At 30.4% G+C, this 19,244-nt stretch overlaps 1 protein-coding gene across 1 annotated transcript in view; it reads left to right on the top strand.

The window, feature by feature from the left end:
• LOC107440497 (LHFPL tetraspan subfamily member 6 protein) overlaps positions 1-18,436 on the top strand; it is a 50,661-nt gene extending 32,225 nt beyond the window's left edge. Inside the window, exon 2 of the mRNA XM_016053440.4 lies at positions 17,901-18,436. Coding sequence (XP_015908926.1) covers positions 17,901-18,166 — 266 coding nt within the window. The 3' untranslated portion in view covers positions 18,167-18,436. The remainder of the gene's footprint in view (positions 1-17,900) is intronic.
• Positions 18,437-19,244: the final 808 nt, after the last annotated feature.

The following is a 19,244-nucleotide window of genomic DNA, read 5'->3' as shown; positions in this document are numbered from 1 at the left end:
CACAAATAAAACATAAGTTCTTAAGCAAGCTTTAACTTTAAAAAAATGTAATCTGCAAACGATAATGATATTTCAAAGTTTAAATTAAACTGTATCTCTAAAAAGTTCTGTAAATAAGTTCAGACATAAATTACTTTATAATATTTTCCTTTAGGTTTTAAGAATTTAATAATAAAATGTTATCATAGGCTTCTTGATTTGGTTTTATATCTCTTTTTTAATATTCATTATTTGTTTTTTTAACTATTAACATGGTGTCCCGTAAAGATAGTGTCAAACTTATAAGGGAAATAGGTCACATCATAAGGATTAAGAATTATCTAGTAATGAGCGGAAATGTCATCTTACGCTGCTAGGGTATTTACCTATTATGGACATGTTGTTCGTGTCCCTTTGAAGTTGCATTTTTAATACTCTAAAATATTTTAATTTCCTGTTGATTTCATGTTATTATTATTTTATTTTATAACCGTCTTTGAACAGTCGACCCAATTTTGGGTTTACGACTACTAATGTTGGTCTTGTAATTTTGAACCAATCCAGAAGACAAAGGAGCTCCTGGATCAAGTACTGGGAGAAATTTGTCTTCGTAGAGGACTTTTATGATATAACTAACCCGCATTTGCGTTACATGGAGAGAAAACCCACGAAAATCTCCCACGGTTAGCCTAGCTGCAAGGGGACTCTAACCCATGATTCGTCTACCACTGAGGATATTTTACCTCAGCACTGTTGTCGGAGTTCGTCGGGTGCGGAATTCGTATCCATCAGCTATCGCTGGCATTCGAGCCCAGTTCATCTCATTGGAAGGCGAACGCTCTATCCCCTGAGCCGCTATAGTTATTATGTTACTATTATTTTATTTTATAACCGTCGTTGAACAGCCGACCAAATTTTTGGGTTTGTTGTTCAATGTTAGTTATTGTTGAGAGTCCGATTAAAATAGGTTTAGAAATTCTGTTTTATCGTAATTTAATGATTAGGCGAGCTTGTTCAGTTAGTCATCAAATCATTAAATTACGATGAAACTGCTAATACTGTACCTGTTTGAAAGCAGTTTTCGACAGTAATTAACAGAAAACTAAAAACTTAGATAATTTAGATAAACAAAAGTACCAGATGCTCAAAAGCAAACGATGTAACAGTTCATAATAGGAAAGGGCCCTTAGCTACATACTATAACATTTCCGGTCATGGTTTCCGAGGTAATTCTTAATCATTATGGTGTGCCCTACTTCTCCTAGAAGTTTATCGCAACATTTAAGGGACACCCTGCATATTACGAGAGCCGTGATGGCTAAGGGTAAAGGGTGCTGGCCTCCAACTGAAGGGATTGAGGTTCGAATCCCAGCGCTGGATGGTCGATGCAAATTCTGCTCCCGGCTCGCACCGACCACATTGCTGATTTAATAAATCCTCAGTGATAGACGGATCATAGGTAAAAATTGCCGGTGGGCTAACCGTGTGAGGCTTTCGTGGTTATATTCTCCATGTAACGTAAATGTGGGTTAGCTCCATCAAAAAGTACTCTTTAAAGGTTAGTTTGTCCCAGTGTTTGATTCAATAATTCGCTTGTCTTCAAGATTGGGTTCAAAATTACAAATTTACGAAGTTGAGCATTGTTGGTCGTAAAGTCAGGATTGGGTCGACTTTTTAACGCGGTTATAAAATAAAATATATGTGTTATGAAAAGTTCAGTTTTCTCAGTTTTAAATCATACTAAGGAGTAAGTTTGCTAAAACATCAAGAAAGTGTTACAATTGACCATGTTTTCATTTATTTTTAACCAATATATTATGTCAACACGCTTAAAAAGGTATATCTTTCATAATAATGTGGTTCAAATTATCGCCTTATTAAATTTTAAGCACTAATAATTGTACGGATGTATGTGTTAAAAACGAAATATTTTTATTAACTACGTTTAAAAGTTACATTATTAAATTTTGATATGAATATTTTTTCTTTGATTATTAAATTTTCATCACTAAATTTGAATGTAATTGTTTTTCTCTGAATTGTAATAAAAATTCTATTCTTATCTGCATATACATATCGCAATTTATAAGTAAGTTTTTTTTTAGACACATAAGAGTTTGTTTGAAAAGTTCATTCGCTATTGTTTGTTGTTTCGTTATTGTATATTCTTAAAATACTTCATCAATTGGTTATAGATGTTGATAGTAAATATTTATTGATTTTTTTTATTATCAAACTGATTTTTTTTTTAGAAATAGTATTTCAGAGTACCCACAAAATTTTTTCAGTTACTCTTTTATAAAATTAAACATTTTGTACAATGTTTTTATCCTACATTAATTTCAATAAAACTACATTTCTTTTTTTACAGAAAGTAAATATATTTGCGAAGAGATCAATCGTAGTCCATCTGCTTAAAATTGCAGTAATACAAGCTTCCAGAAATGAAACATTTCCAAAATTTTTAAACTTCGCAATATTTTCACCATAATTACCTCATTCGATTTCAGATTTTTTTTACATCCCAATCCTCAACAAATGAAAAAAATTTAAGAACTTATTTACATTATACATTATACTAATACTGAGTTAGAAATTGACTTATTATGCGTCAAAACTCTCAGATAAAAATCAAAAAATAAATTCATTGAAAATACTATTTTTAGAGGTTTTGAGTAAAATACTAACAAAAAAATTACCACTTGTCTTAAAAGTTATTCTGAAAAATTTTTGAAATTAAGAAACTATTGTTTTCTATGGCTTATATTTTTTTTTCTTTTTCTTCTTTTAACATAGCGAAGTACGAAATTAAGAGGTACGTGGTCAAGTGGAGATCCGTTATTGTCCAGTGATATGTTCTCGTTATATGACCCATGAGTAACGCGCAATAGGAAAAATATTTTCTGTTTTTGAAAAACACTACCCGGTCAAATGACTGATTGTATTTTATTTAAAAAATAATAATAAATAAGAGAAGGAAAAATTTTGAGATTAATTACAGCTGCGTTTAGGGACTTAATGTATATACCATAGTTCATTGGTTAACGTCTGTTTAAATTAAATATCGCATCTATTAGAACAAAATAACACCAATTTCAAAACTTATTACATAGATCTAACATACAGTTATTAATATATTTGAAGATCTAATTTACTGGTCGACTCGGATTTCTATTGCTTAATGCGAATTCTCTCTCACTATCTAACAGGAGAACTCGAAAATTAAATTTACAACTGAATACACTCATTAAAACAGATTTATGCATTAGTATTGGATTAAATACGTAGCCAAAACACATTTGCAACTTATTAAAATAAGGGATCTTGATTTTATTTTATTTTTATAACCGTCATTGAACAGCCGACCCAATTGTATGGGTTTACGACTACTAATGTTCAACTCCATAGCCTTGTAATTTTGAACCTAATCCAGAAGACAAGGGAGCTCCTGGATCGAGTATTGGGTGAAAAAATTGTCTTCGTGGAGGACTTTTTGATGGAGCCAACCCGCATTTCCGTTACATGGAGAGAAAGACCACGAGAACCTCCCACGGTTAGCCTGACGGCACGAAGACTCTGACCCATGATCCGTCTACCACTCAGGATGCTTCAAGTCGTCAAAACTGCGGTCGGCGCAAGCCAGATGTGGAATTCGTATCGACTGGGATTCGAACCCGGTTCTTCCTCATTGGAAGGCGAACACTCTATCTCTTGAGCCCTCGTGGCTCAAGGGATCTTGATTTTGTATCCCAATCGTAAACCCAATTTTTGGGTTTACGACTGCTAATGTTGAACTCCATAGCCTAGTGATATTGAACCAATCCAGAAGACAAGGAAACTTCTGGATCAGTACCCCCAGAGGTATTGATTTGTCATGGGAACTTGATGCACTTTGCAACTCGACAGATTTGAAGTGCATCAGTCACCATTTACAACAAGGGGAGTCTTCGACTGACGGTGATCGAACCTACGAACCCTTGAACATGGGCCCAGCGCCCTACGGTTCAGGCTATCCCGGCCAAGGGATCTTGATTCAGGGTATCCCTTTTTTCTCTCCAGTGATTCATAATATCCATTGATTCACCTTGATTCAAAATATCCATTTCTTTTTAGTAACTCCATGCCACCATTTCCATACCAGCAGAACATATCTCATCTCATGATACTCTCACCAGACCCTTGCATAGTGAGAACAAAGCAAGATAAAATCTCTCCTTGCCAGCAATGGCTGCAGGTTTTTACTGATGGATCCGCCGCTCCTTCAGCTGGTAGAGCTGGAGCCGGTGCTTACTCCAAATATTTCAGCCTAGGAGACACTTGGGCAGATAATTTTGATGGAGAAATGTTTGCAACCCTTATCGCTGTTACAGCTATCGGTGAACTATCTGAACAAAACATTGTTATCTTTGTCGATTCTCAGGCTGCTATTCAGACCATTTCTGAATATAATTTATACCCCTCTGAACTTGAATTTAAGTGTAAACAACGCATCGACTCTCTTCTTTGTTCTGGAAGAGAGGTGGTCCTCCAGTGGATCCCTGACCATTGTGGCATTTACGGAAATGAACGGGCTGACATGTTGGCTAGAGAGGCTTCAGCATTGCATCCATCTTCTCATCCAGTTCCTCTTATAAATGCAAGGCGGCTTCTTAAGAGCAAATTCAAGCACAGAACAATATCTGTTCTTAGGGACTTAGCTGATGGAAAGTCCTGGGCTAGCCTTCTTGATGACCAGCAGCGCTCTCACCTTTCCCTCCTTCCCAGAGCAGAGGGAGTTGCTTGCCTTAGAATAATTACTGGACATGACTACTTGCAGACCCATCTATTTAAAATTGACCTGGTCAATTCACCTCCTTGTGTGCTCTGTAACACTTTGCCTATGACTGGGGACCATCTATTTGATTGCCCCTCTCTTCTTGACATTCGTTCCTGTGATGACTTTTGTGCCCTCTCACCTTCTGGAGCTACTTCAGTGTTGTATTGGACTGCAAGACGCCTTATGTCTGAGAAGACATAAGGGCGGGCGTAATTTTAAAAAAAAAAATTATAAAATCTCCCAAGTTAGTAATTCATTAACAGATTCCTTTCTCTAATCCACTTTCTAGAACTTAAATAAAACTGTCAGGAATTTGCTTCAATTTTTTTAACGCAAAGGCTTATTAATAAAGCATTATTTATATCTTGCTGTAAATAAATCTTCTGCTTGTATTCCTATATTCCTTATCTTGTATCTTTAATAAAGCAAACTAGCTTTTTAAATCGAACAGTGTCTACATTATTTTTATGCTGGAGATGTTTTTCTCTTCTTTTTCGTCTTCTTAAATTCACCATTTCGTATTCTTACCCAAGCCTAATAATGCTTATTTATTTACGTCAAATATTTTCCCGAATCTTTGTCATTCTAACTCAAGAGAAGTTCTTTGGGAAACAGTGTAAACACTTTTCTATTTTTCTGCAAAAGTAATTCCTTACGAATGTGTTCTTTTCTAATCAACCCATTTCATTTGAAGCTAACAGGGTTTCTGTTTTCATGTAATTAACTTTTCCTGTGATAAATTCCAATTTTATTCCTTTCTCTAGTTTGCTTTTATATTATTGCGCTTATTTCTCCCCTGAAACTTTTTTGTTTTAACTAAAAACATTTTAGGAATGTTTTGTTACCCTTGATAAGAATTTTTCCATTTGGCATTTCTCATTTATATCCCTTTGCTTTAAAAAGTTTCTCTTCTAAGATTAAATTAAATTTATACTGCAACTAAATTAAATTCGTTTTATTCCTGCGTCTATTTCGTTTAAGCAGGTTTAAATGGATTAGTAAAATTTTAATCCTCTATTGTTTTTTTCTTTCATCAGTAAAAAGACATTAATATAAGTACGGTAGCAGTGATGTATAGAATTTTTGATGTTGTTTAAGGTATGAGAACTATAATATATTTTACCTTAAACACTGGGAAAAAACAAATTCTTTTTAAACAAGGTATGATAGCTTGTTTTACTTTATGTAAATCACAGAGAAAGGAATTGCACATTATTTTTCTACTTTTTTCCTTTTTCAATTACTATTACTTAATTGCGGATCTGCGAAAAATGATATTTTCTGCATTACGAAAATAAATTTTTATTTTTATGAAACACAAACTTTACTTTAAAAGGCTAATTTTGTTTTTTTATTACTGATTCTTCATTTAAATCATCAGTGAAAGGAATAACTAGCAATTTCCCTTAGACTTAAGAAAACATCAATGTACCTTTAGATCATTTACCTCGAAAATAGGGTAGAGAATACCGAGTAATGACTTTACAGGGTAGGGAATACCGGGTGATGACTGCAGTGTAGAGAATACCGGGCATCAAGCTTTACACAGACACACCTTTTGAGGTATTATCTGGTTTATCCTATTTTTAATAATTAATAAGTAGTGATTATTACAAATTTGTTCAATTCCTGCATAAAACAAACAAAATATGAATTTACTCGTTACACCAAGAAATTGATTTTATCTAGTACTAAGTTTTTGCGTGTCTCGAGCAGTTGGCATCTCTGTCAACATTCCGTTGCGAGTTATTGTAAACAGTGCAATCAAAGATCATTTCTATATCAAGAAATGATATGTTAAGAGGTTAAAGCGTTCCATGAACGGCTGTATTGGTTTTTCTAAATTAAGTGAGAGCATTGCTTCCAAGACTGAATTAATATCCTAAATGACTTATAAAATTTTTCTAAACATAACACACGATATTAATCATTAATAGACTAAAATTAATTCAATTTAATTTCAATAGGTTTCGTCGATAAATATTTTACTTTGAAATTCATATTAAAATTTAAAAAGAAAATATTACCGATACTTTTATAGATTGTGAAACCCTGAATTCAAAATGTCATTTCATTTGAGTCCACTTAAATGGATCCTAAATTATTCAAGAAAACAAAAAACGTTTTAAGATGAATATAACAGGAAAAAAAGATAGCAGCCATCGTGTGGTTTCGATTGTGCATTAAGAAAGACATACGTCTATTTTTAGCTCAAGGGATCTCCATTTCAAAAAGGATTAATAGTGTAATTTTTGTGTAAAGATTTTTCTATTACTATTTTACAGTCATTTTTCAACTCTTTATTAAATTAAATTTTTTATTTTTAATTAATTTATTTTTAATTTAATATTAAGAATGTTTTTTAAATTCCTTACCATAGCATGTACAAAAGTTATCTATTTGAAATTGAAATTAAATCTTGTAAGCAGAATCATTCACTGCAATATACATTTTTTAAAAATTCTTTACTACAGCATTTACGAAAATTATCTATTTGAAATGAAAATGAAATCTTGCACGCATTGTCATTCCCTGCAATGTACATTTTTTTAAAAATTCTTTGCTACATCATTTACGAAAATTTTCTATTTGAAATGAAAATTAAACTTCGAACAGCATTTGGGAAACTACTTCGATGATACCTACCATATACGGTTTTCTTAATAATTCATTAATATGATTCTCGTAATGTTTTCCAACGAAATCCAAAAAAAACATAAACGAAAATAACTATAAAAATACTTTGTAAATTAACTTTCTGTGTCTGCTGTTGTTGAATGACATAGTTCGATTTCCACATTCAGAAAAAGAAATACTGATCTAGAGATTACTTAGTTTCTTCTGGGATAACTTTCAATGCATTGATGCCAGTTGAGAAAAGTGTAATTAATATAAGGAATTTTCAGTTCCTTATTACAAAAGTTATGAGAGAAATTCTTATTGATTAAAATTCTCATTACCTAAAACCCATTACCTGTGCATTCTCATTACCCAGAAAGGAGAGAACCGATAGAAATAGAAGCAAAAATGCGAGACCAGAAATTCGAAAGAACGAGGTTTGAGGAAGAAAAAGGACTCTTAAACCATGAATTTCAAAAACCACTCAAACAAGAAGAAAGACAATAATAACCCTATAAAAATGATTAAAGTTTTTTTTTTTTACTTTTATGGCCTAATAATTTTTTGATGAGGTATATTTAGGACATAAAAATAAACTAAATGTTATAAGTAATAAATATTGTTTTGCGATTTTTCTTTTCCTAATTATGAGTGCGTTCAGCTTGGTTATTGACTGTACAGTGCTCAAAATAGAAAATGAATCACCCTGAATACATTGAAATTCAAAATTTTTTCTACTATTATGGAATGGCCAGTAATAAAAATAATAAATATTCACTAAAACTTATTTTTTGCATTGAATTACCTTTGGACGAACGAATTTTATTATTGTGAGCAAAAATGTTTTAATTCGCTTATAAAGTGTTTGAGATATGGGGAGATACGCAAAGAGTAAAAATAGCATCAAACTTTGGATCGCCTATATCTTGGGGGTCCGAAATCCAAATCTGTTGAGAAAAAAAAGGTATGTTTATTCAGAGAAATTACGTTTTGGTGTCTGATTTTGAACCTTAAAATATCGTCTACACTGATTAATTAGCATAGCTGAGGTCAACCTTTCGAACCATTGTGATTAAGTCCTAGAATAAGAAGATCTAATCATTAAATTAAAAGTTATACACAGTTATATCGTTTTTTTGTTTATTTCTGAAGGCGAAGAAAAGATAGTTTCGGAACCATTCAAGTGACTTCAAAATCAATAACATAATCGATAACAGGTGACTAAAATCTACGTGGAGAAGAAAATTCTAGTAAAATTACCATACTGTTCGGAAAAAGCATTTCTGGCAGAAAAAGAAGAAAAAAACATAATTCAGGTTAATAAATTGAAACATCCGACATTCAACCTAATCATTTGATATTTTTTTCCGTTTATGGGATAACGGATTACCAGAAATTCTTGCACGCACGCGCATTACAACAAATTTAGAAAAAAATACAAAATTAAAAAATGAATTTAACCAAATAAATAATTTTAATGTCATGCTCTAAGGCAGTGTTTCCCAAACTTATGACTTTTGTGTACCCTTTCTAAATTTTTTGTAACGCTGTGCACCACTAATAAAAAAAGTGAATGTACTTTATACTATAAAAAATTGCGCAGAAGTTAAAAATCACAACTGGCTGGTTAACACCACTAACTGTTAACTGTTAACTCTGCAAAAAATAGCCAATAGAAAAATAAGTAATCGTAAATCTTCATAACTAGCCTTGAAAGCTTTTTGAAATTTTCGTTCGTTTCAAGATATTTCACATAAGAACGCGTACCCCCGCTAAACTGTACCCGTACCCCTGGGGTACGCGTGCCACACTTTGGGAAACACTGCGCTAAGGTATCATTATAAAATAACAGAATTTCACCACGTTTCTTATGATATATTGCAAAACCATATTGTTAATTTCACCAAAATCATTACCAAAGCGTTTCGATACAAATTTACGAGCTATTTAAGATTCCCATAGAGCCAGAAACATGGTTAATTTTACCATATTCTGGTAGTTTTCACCGTACTTTTTTTCTCAGAGTACAGAAAAAATAAAGTTTGTTTCGATATCAAAATTTTATTTGCAATTTCCTTATAGGAATCGTAATCGAAATCAAAACTCTTAGATGCATACTAAATGAAAAAAATTGCTAATTTGACCATTAAAAGTTTCAAGTTAAGCCCAAACGAATTGTTTTAAGAGGAGTGAAAATAACTTCTGGAACAAAATTTTTTTCACTACCTCTAAATTCACACTACAAATTAAAATTTATTGTTTACTTGCAATATAGTTCATTAAAGTTTGCAAAAGAATCTTCCGGGTAAAAAAAAATCGATATTCCATTTAACAAGATTTTCGAAACGTAATTAGAAAGCTTAAGTGTTAATTTATAGTGAACTATGCAATAAATAAATTTTTATAGTTATTCGATAAAAAATCGACAAGATTAAAGAAAATTCAGTCAAGCCATGGTCGTAGTGATCAGAGAATCCATTGTTTCAAGATAACTTAATTTTTAATTCTAAGCTGTATCAATAAAAAAGAAGTTTTTCTATTTATATTTTATGTTGTGCATCTGCTTTTATAACGCGCAATAAATTTAAATTTCATGTTCGTAGTATTACCTATTATCCAATACTCTCACTCAAAATAAAAGATATTTTCTTTTAACACAAATGAAAAAAATCCATCGCATAAGAGTCAAGCCAGTTTTAACTATAACGTTTTTATATATATTATTATCTATACATAATAACAAACGCGGCTGTGTGTCTGTCTGTCTGTCTGTAATCACAATATATCGCCCCAGAAGCCTCGCCCAGGCACGAAACTCGGCACATAATTGTGTTCTGACATAATAAATGTGTATTTTTTTTTCTTTTTCGAAAATTTGGATTAGTTTTTTAGTTATCAGTCATTTTGTAAGAAAATCTATGCTTTTTCGTCTTCATAAAGCCATATTCAAAAAACTATTAAAAAATGCATATACTTTTCTCCACTCTTATAAATGTATGCTAATGCGAACCTTACAATTGAAATATTAATTTTAGACACCTTAAACCAATAATATATGAAAGAACTAATAATTTAATTGTAAGGTTCGCATTAGTTTACATCTATCAAAGTGGAGAAAAGTTTAACTTTTGTATTAAAAATGTGGCAACATATTCATTCGATACGTAAAAAGAACGCTTCGCTTTGATATATTTGTCGCTGTTCATCTGGATATGACGACAAAATTGCAGGACAGGAACATTTTAATTGTCCACTAATCTTCAGATTTCCTGCTATGTTTTAAAAAACTTTATTTGTGAAAACCTTTAGCGTGGCAGACAGCTGGCCGCCTTAGGCGGCTAGTTATACTTAAAATTTAAAAATAATTAAACAATAACATTTTCACTAAGTATAATATTTTACAAAGTTATTTACCTAATTTTCATAGTGTTACATTGAAATTTTCATTTACAAAACTATTGGCTTCAAACATTACAGAAGCGAAATAAATCGTTTGGTTTAAGAAGAATATATTACATGAATCTTTCTGTTTGCTCAGTAAAACTCAATTTAATTCAAATTATGAAAATTTCTCATGGGAGAAATCTTACACGCGAACGAGTTTTATAAAACTCAAGCATAAAAATCTCCCAAGAATTGAAAACCCCAATTTTATCCCCCACCAATATTCCAAGGCATTCCTTGTTTACTTTCTAACATCGGCAGACGAACGCATCTGTGCACCTCTTCACTTCACTTCCTCGCGCATCATCGGTTGCAAACTGACGTCATCGAATTTTACGAACGAACGAGCATATTTCACCATTTTCGTAACTGGCCATCCTTTGGGTGCACGATACACACTCAGCTCTGCCAGATTCAAGGAATGAAACATTATTCAAATGAGTTTTTTATTCCTTCTCATCCCCTCGGTGACATAGAATGTCTTCCGATTAAGAATGAAGGGATAAAAATATGTAAAACAAAGAAAAGCGAGAAGGAATTTCGGGATTCAGGTGGTGCATTGAGGAAGGTTCATTCCTCTTGCAATACCCATGAAACTGATTTGAAAAAGAAAGACTGTTGCATTCTGGGATTGTATTCTGCTGATTTTACGATTGTTGACATGTGGTGTGAAACTTTTTTTTGTTCAAACGTGGAAGATGTTTGAATTTTGGTTCCTGATAAAGGAGATCTTATATAAAGGATATGTTATTGGCAATGTATATTATGAATAAAACTAGGGAAAAAATTTCTACTGGATGGAATTTTTCAACAGATCTTAGCTATTTTCGTATCGCTGATTTCAAATATGCAATGAATTTCTCTTTGAGAGCTACGGAATTTCTTGAATGACATTTTCAGTCCATTTTTTGTCAAAATATACATATTTAAAATATAACTGGAGATTGTGCGATAATGTTGTGACAAACTTATAGGGGAGTTAGGGCTCATCATCAGGATTGAAATTGTGTAAGAATCTATACTTGGAAGTGCAGTAACACGCGGTTAAGGGCGCTTCACGACAATAACCCGTTCAGAAGCACACGAAGAAACAGTTGATAATTGGGAAAAGCTCCTTGCGGCATGTGACGACATTTCCGATTTCAATGTAATTTAAATACTAATGACATGCCCTAACTACCCAGATGTTTGTCGCAACCTTCTATTATATATGTAACGCTTTTAAACAAGTACATTGCAACAAAAAATTTACTAAAAATGTCCTTTTTTAGAACAATAAATAAATAAATAAAGCTTCAGGGATAAAGCTATATTTAGAATTGAAATTCTCTTACCCAAATTAGGCAAGATCAAGCATTTTTATAAAAAACAAAAACTTTGCTCCCCAGTGGGATTGTTTTTTTTTAAGTGAATAATGAATTTAACCTATTCTAAGTTATGAACGCCGAATTAATTTTTAACTCATCTGCATAAATAATTTATTTCCCTCTAGCCTATTATCATTCCAAAGATGGCAAATCCTTTTTAGGGAAAATATTTCATATACTTCTAAAAAAATAACAAAGCAAGTGCTCCAATAAAAAAATCCATGAAATGTTTTCATAAACTTTATAGATTATTAATTTTTTTCAGGAATGGAAGGACATGTATTGTGGACAAGGACAAATTAATTCATTCTCTAACATTATTGCAAATTGTAATTTTTGATATTTTAAATTTATATTTAAAAATATTTTCTAAAAAACAAAATTTTATATAATCCATCATTTAATTTAAATTTCTTTTATATTACAGCAAGCATTTTTTATGATAGTATATTTTGTAAATTGTTCAAAAATTGTTTTGTTATTGTAGTGTGCACCAAAGTTTTTAAGTAAAGCCATCAAATGAACATTAAAACAATATTATACTTAAATTGAAATCTCGAATATTTAAGATTTTTCAAATGCCATCTAATTATTCGAATTTTAAGAAATCAATACAGAACTGTTTTTATTTTCAGTTTGAATGGCACTGACACAATTCAAAAAATATTTTCTAATCAAATCATTCTCTAATGCAACGCTGCCCAAGTTCCATGACGCGTAAAATCTGATCACTTTACTTTGCATATTTCCACCTTCGCTTGTAAGTTATATATAATTTCAGCCTTCTATAAACCAACTTTGCATTTATCAAGATGATACTTACATTTTACACAGTTCAAAATTTGATATTTTAAGACGTGTTTGAGCATGCGATAAAATATTAAAAGCAAAATAGCATCAAAACTTCTTGAACTTCTAAACTTCCTGAATTACGACCTCATTTTTTATGTGGTCAATGTCCTTTTTCAAGAAAGAATTTTTAATGAATTCCCTAAACATTTTAATGAAGTAAGTCATTAAAATAGCTCAAATGCGAATTGTTTTTCTTTCATTTCCATCAAATGTATTTAAAAAGAAAACATTTTACAGAAAAGCATAATTTTATTTGAGAAGACATTTTATTTAAATATTTTATCAAATACAATTTTATTTCAACCTTTTATGATGTGATAACTATGACCCTTTTAAAAAAATTGACATTATCATTTAACAATAAACATGAAGGTATATATATATATATATATATATATATATATATATATATATATATATATATATATATATATATATGTATCTTTATTTGATTCAATATACATGAATCTGTTATAATGATTAACTAAAAAGTCAATTCTGAAGGACCTATTGTCTTTTTTGTACCAATAAAAAATAAATCCTCAGAAGTAATGTGTCTAATGACTCGGTAAATTAAACAAAAGAACTAAATATAAATAAATTTAATTAACAATTTCTGAAAAATGGAAAATGGTTTTTAATCTTATTGCAATGAGTAGAATTATCTTGGTTTCGTTCTTTTTTCACAACATTTTTATACGTTTTGACACAGTGTTTTGCATTATTTAAATTAAATATTACGCTTAACAAATCAACAAGTTCTTTGTACAATAGAAATTTGAGGTAGCAATTTGTATAAAATAAATGCATAATTTAAATTGGATGCTTACACATATTAAAGCTTTGAATGTGCTACGTTTTAATTTCATTATATGAAGAAAAAAAGTGAGGAGTTAAAAAATATTTCTTTATCAAAAATTATTTTTATAGCTAATGAGTACTTAAAATATTATATTAAAAATTCATTATGCTGAGATGTTTACACAAAAGAATATTTCTAAATAATGCAACATCTTTTTTAAAAAATATACTCCAAATCCTTTCTAAAAATATTTCAAAAACAATCTATATTTTTTGTTAATATTTTGGATAGGATTTATTTATTTAATAATCGTCAATTGATAGCATATTCCCGAAGATCTATATAAATGACAATAAGTATCAGATATATGTATGTATTTCGTATCTATATAAATATTTTTGATAATCTAAAGATATTTTATTAAGGCTCAAAGGGACTGTTTAAGTAGATGATAACATTCTAAAGGAATGAGTCGAAATTGGTTTCAAATTTAATACGATTATTAAATTATTGCTGTAAGCAAATTGTTGCCCCAAAAGTGTAACTAGGCACAATTTTCAATGTACATCTCTAACCAGTGAGGTTGAACTAGATTAGTTGTCCTCTAACAATCCACAAATTGTTTGAGTCTTCTGATTGTTTATGGCAAAAACATATTTTCCCTGTTTATGGTAGTTGATATTAGCAGTCAATTGATGCCTAATTAAAAGTCAGGACATTGATGCATAATTAAGAAGTAAAATATGTTCAATTGACAATAGTTTAGATCTCTCTGTATAAAGGAAAACGTTCATTAACAAAAATTAGAAAAAGATCCCGGAAAAGTATTTACAGAATGGTTTGTGTAAAAATTGTGTTCTTACTTTTCATTTAAAATATTCGTTTTTGGAGAAATTTAAGTAGCAAAGACGCTTTTTTGGTCAATTACTTAACAGTTATAGATTTTTTGAGTTGAGCAATGCTTAAAAAATTCCTTTCAATCTATTATTTATAAAAATAAAAGTTTATAAAAATGCAGGATTTTCTTACATTTGTTAACTTCTTACGAGAATGTCTTTATACTCATTGTCGCACGTTAGATGAAACTGCAATATTTTTTAAATATATCTCTGGCTCACCAAATTCTTACTTAATCGCGACAAATGTAGAAGTCCGTATAACCTGCTTACCCCCCCCCCAAACTCATTTGTTGTATAATACCCATATCTAAAAAGAATTCTACGCCACAAGCCAAAGAAAAGGTGATCTAAAAACTAAACAAACTGCTTTTTTCTTCCTGTTTCGTGCCCTATATATAGTTATAATGCAATTCGGGAGAAAAACTACTTCGAAGCTTATCCAGTAGCTTGTAACAGGCAAACAACAACAAAAATTCGAATAACAGGAAAAACGTTTCTTGCTGCATTATTCAAAAACCTTCAGAGTAAACATGCAACCTTATACTTCAGGGTTTCTTGAAATACATTATTCAGAATGTTTTTTCTGGAAGCTCACTGCAGACGAGAATTTCTCTTCTATTGCCGTGATTGAGTATTTTATGCGGAGTTGTAAATATCGAACGTGACGCCTTTAACGTATGCTCACTGATAGATCACCTCTCCTCATGAGTTATGCTCGTTCGTCCAGGACGCCAATGGTTATCTGCAAATGACATTCCTAGGTGTTTTCTTCACTGCCTACCTCTTGGCGGCATTGCGTTTTTTCTGCACTGTCTTGACAGTTGGCGCGCTTTTTATTTCTTATTAGAAAAGAATGCACACGATGTCGAACTCCGTTTCGTTTAAATTTCTGAATATGCGCGACGTGCTTATTTATTTATTTATTTATTTATTTATTTATTTATTTATTTATTTATTTATTTATTTATTTATTTATTTATTTATTTATTTATTAAAAAACTAATACGCACCTTGTCCTGCTCTATCGAAAAAGTTCTTAAGCTTATTCTGCAATTAAACAATGCTTAAATAGTCTGTAAACAGGAAATATGAAATGAAATTGTCATTATAAAGACATAATATATTTTCTACCAATGAAAAACTAAATGTCATAAGGCTAAAATTATTAAAAACTACTTTTCATTTAATCCTTTTCTCAATATATAAAAATTAAAAATATATTTCGTAATCTTTTTTTTTCAATAGCCTTGATTTGAGTTCAGAATTAATTCTATTATCAGAGATTCCCTCTACGTCTGCCTAACACATTATCATAGAATTTGAAAAACGTTACAGGGTTGCTAAATGTTTTATATTAATAAAGTTCGCGCACTTTCTTCTATGCCAATACATTTGAATGCATAAATCTTGGAAAAGGAGCCTTGGCAATAAATTAAAGCAATTAATAGCCAACGCATGAAATCCTTTACTTTTTTTGGTGAAACATATTCTAACATCTATATATGTCACTTAATTTTTTGATTTCTTGATAGACGGAGATGTCTTGTGAAACTCAGCACTGCAGCCACACCCTCCGGGTCATTTTCAAACTTATTTATTTAGTAATTTATATGTATATTAAATATAAAGAATAATTTTTATTTTGATAGAGCTCCATATTTGGAAAAATAAAAGAATTTTATTATTTATCGAATTTTATTCTTCATAATAGCAGTTTACGATTTTATATATAGATAGAATTGTTGTCTATATAGCTCTGGAATAGAAAAGTGAACAATTGAAAACTAATCATTAACATCTTCAACAAAAATTTCCCTGACAAACATTAAGGGATCCAAAATTTGAACTACTGGGTGGATATTTCTCAGAATACGGCCAGACCTTATATTTTGAAAGTCAGAAATTGAAATCCGTCAAAAAAGATATGTTTATTCAAAGAAAGATTTTGAGCCCGATTTCGTAACTTAAAACATCATCTGCACCTAATAATTAACATATTTAAGGTCACCTCCTCGAACTATCAATATGATTCTTAGTACGCGATAGATTAGATCAAAAGTTATTCAATGTTTTTTTTTCCTTCTTTTTTTTGCGCATTGTACATGTGACTGGTATAAACCTTCATAAAAATAAACCGACTTTATCAAACTTAGAAACACGGCAGTATGTAGAAAAGATATCTTAGAAATTTAATCCAAAATTTAGAAAAGATATCCTAATTCGCGATGGTACCAAAATTTTATAAATACGTCAGCTCTAATTCTAATTATCTTGGATCAAGTTATTCATATACAATTCAATAATTAAAAAATTTATGATAAAAAGTGTGTAAAACGTAACGAAGTATCCATTTGTTGTAAATAATTTAAAATAATACACTTCAATGACAAACTAAAAACTTACCAAAGGAAATTTTTTCAAACACCACATCAATTAAAGTCTTCTTCTTTACGCGCGCTTTTTTTTTTTTTTTTTTTTTTTTTTTTTTTTTTTTTTTTGAGTCTACTACCTCCTTTGGTTTTACACTGCAAAAAAATTCTGGATCAAATTACAGTAAAAAGTACCGGCACTCTGGATGCCTGTAATTTTTACCTTGAAATCCATTTTTACCGGAATACGTTACGGAACAACTAATCTGACATACCTTAATAGGTTCAGTAATAATTCCCGTAAAATCACTGAATCATTCTAATTAAAGAAATATTTCTGTAAAAATTATATTATATTTTACAGTAAAAACAAATTTTATGGTAAAATTGATTTTACGGATGATACACCCAAAGTACCGGTACTTTATACCGGAATTTTTACTGTAATAATTACCATAAAATCACTGAATCACTCTAGATTAATGAATATTACTGTAAAAATCACGGTTTATATTTGATGGCAAAACTTTATTTTACTGTAAAATGGATTTCATGGATGATGCCGGTACTTTATTTAATTTGATCTGGTATTTCTTACAGCGCAATAAAGATTTCGCATGTTAGGGAATTATTGCATATTAGGCATCTTTCCTCTACTTCAAAATGAGATTATTAAATCGGAAGATTGTTAGGTGTTACATTTTTTATTTTTCTCACTGCAAACCATTAAATAGAATCCTTTCCTTTTTTTAGGACTTCTCCAAACACTTGGACTTCTGCTATATCCTCTAATACTGGATACATATGTTGGAAGACTTCATTGTGGTAACAAAGCACATGCATACGGATTAGACTTTTGCCGAATCGGCTGGGCCTATGTAGCATCCGCAGCTGGGACTCTTCTCACTTTCTACTGTCCTTTCTTGGCTTACTTCAGTTTCTACAAAGTGTACAAAAGCTACAACTCCATACACTCGGAGCCAGATGAAGCACATCTCAATCCAAACTTTATGTTTTAATGTGTGTAAAGACTTTCCTCTTTTTGTGGGACCATTTTGATGCAAAATCATAGAGTAGGTTAAAATAATTTTCATCACAACTCATTCAAATCAATGTGCGTGTCTAATGCTCTTTACGACATATTATGTATCTTAATTCATGTATCACCTCACTTACGTTCTACTCTGTAATATTTCACGAATTTCTCCAATCGCATCATTTTAGTGTAACAGTCATGGAACGAACATAATAATAAACAAGAATAAAGTCATTGAAAATTATTAAATTAAGCTTTAAGTCTCGTTATTTAATTTTTTATCACTACTATATAAAAAGAAACCTCTTTTCAGTTTACACCTCACAAAATCGTTGCAAGTTAATTAAAAAATTACCATTTATTTGCCATAAAATGTCTTAAGAAATTCAATTATATTGTTACATATAATCTGTCCTGAAAAATAATATAAAATATAAATTTTTCGATATTAAAAATTATTAAACTTTTAAGATTATCTTAGACTAGTATTTTAAGATTTTATACATCATTTCATCTCTGTATACATGTTGTGAAAAGTGTTCTTTTATTTGTAGCATTTTTTCACAAAACATCGCTCATGTTATTCATTTAGTTGATAATATATTTTTTCTTTATCAGATATTTAAATGTTTTTATTTTTGAAAATTTAATGTTGCTTTTCTGATGTTTAAATATTTAGAAAACAGTGTTGTTTTCTATTAGAGGATACTCTTTTAATAAAACTTTTATAAAAATATTTAAATAAAACAGAAAATTTCTCTAATATTCAATAAAAAAATTCTAAATATATTGCTAAAAGAAATTTAAATTAAATGATTTTTTCCTGATTGCACCTGGTATTATGATCCTTTTACAAATAAAATAACTAAACAAAAGAAAATGTATTACCATTTATTTGATGATATTGTAACGCCAAAATGCTAATAACTTTAGAATCAAGAAGGAGACAGTGTTGGAAAAATTTGAAACTATCCTTATTTCAAAAATGTAACTTATTGAAGTTTTCAACAATGGGCCACAAGCCTTCGTTCTTTTATTTATTCTATTCCCACCGAAGCGAT

Source organism: Parasteatoda tepidariorum, chromosome 2, assembly GCF_982258835.1.
Source record: "Parasteatoda tepidariorum strain Cologne lab strain chromosome 2, Ptep-v5.0, whole genome shotgun sequence".
Lineage (NCBI taxonomy): Eukaryota > Metazoa > Arthropoda > Arachnida > Araneae > Theridiidae > Parasteatoda > Parasteatoda tepidariorum.
This window is presented reverse-complemented; position numbering and strand designations above follow the sequence as displayed.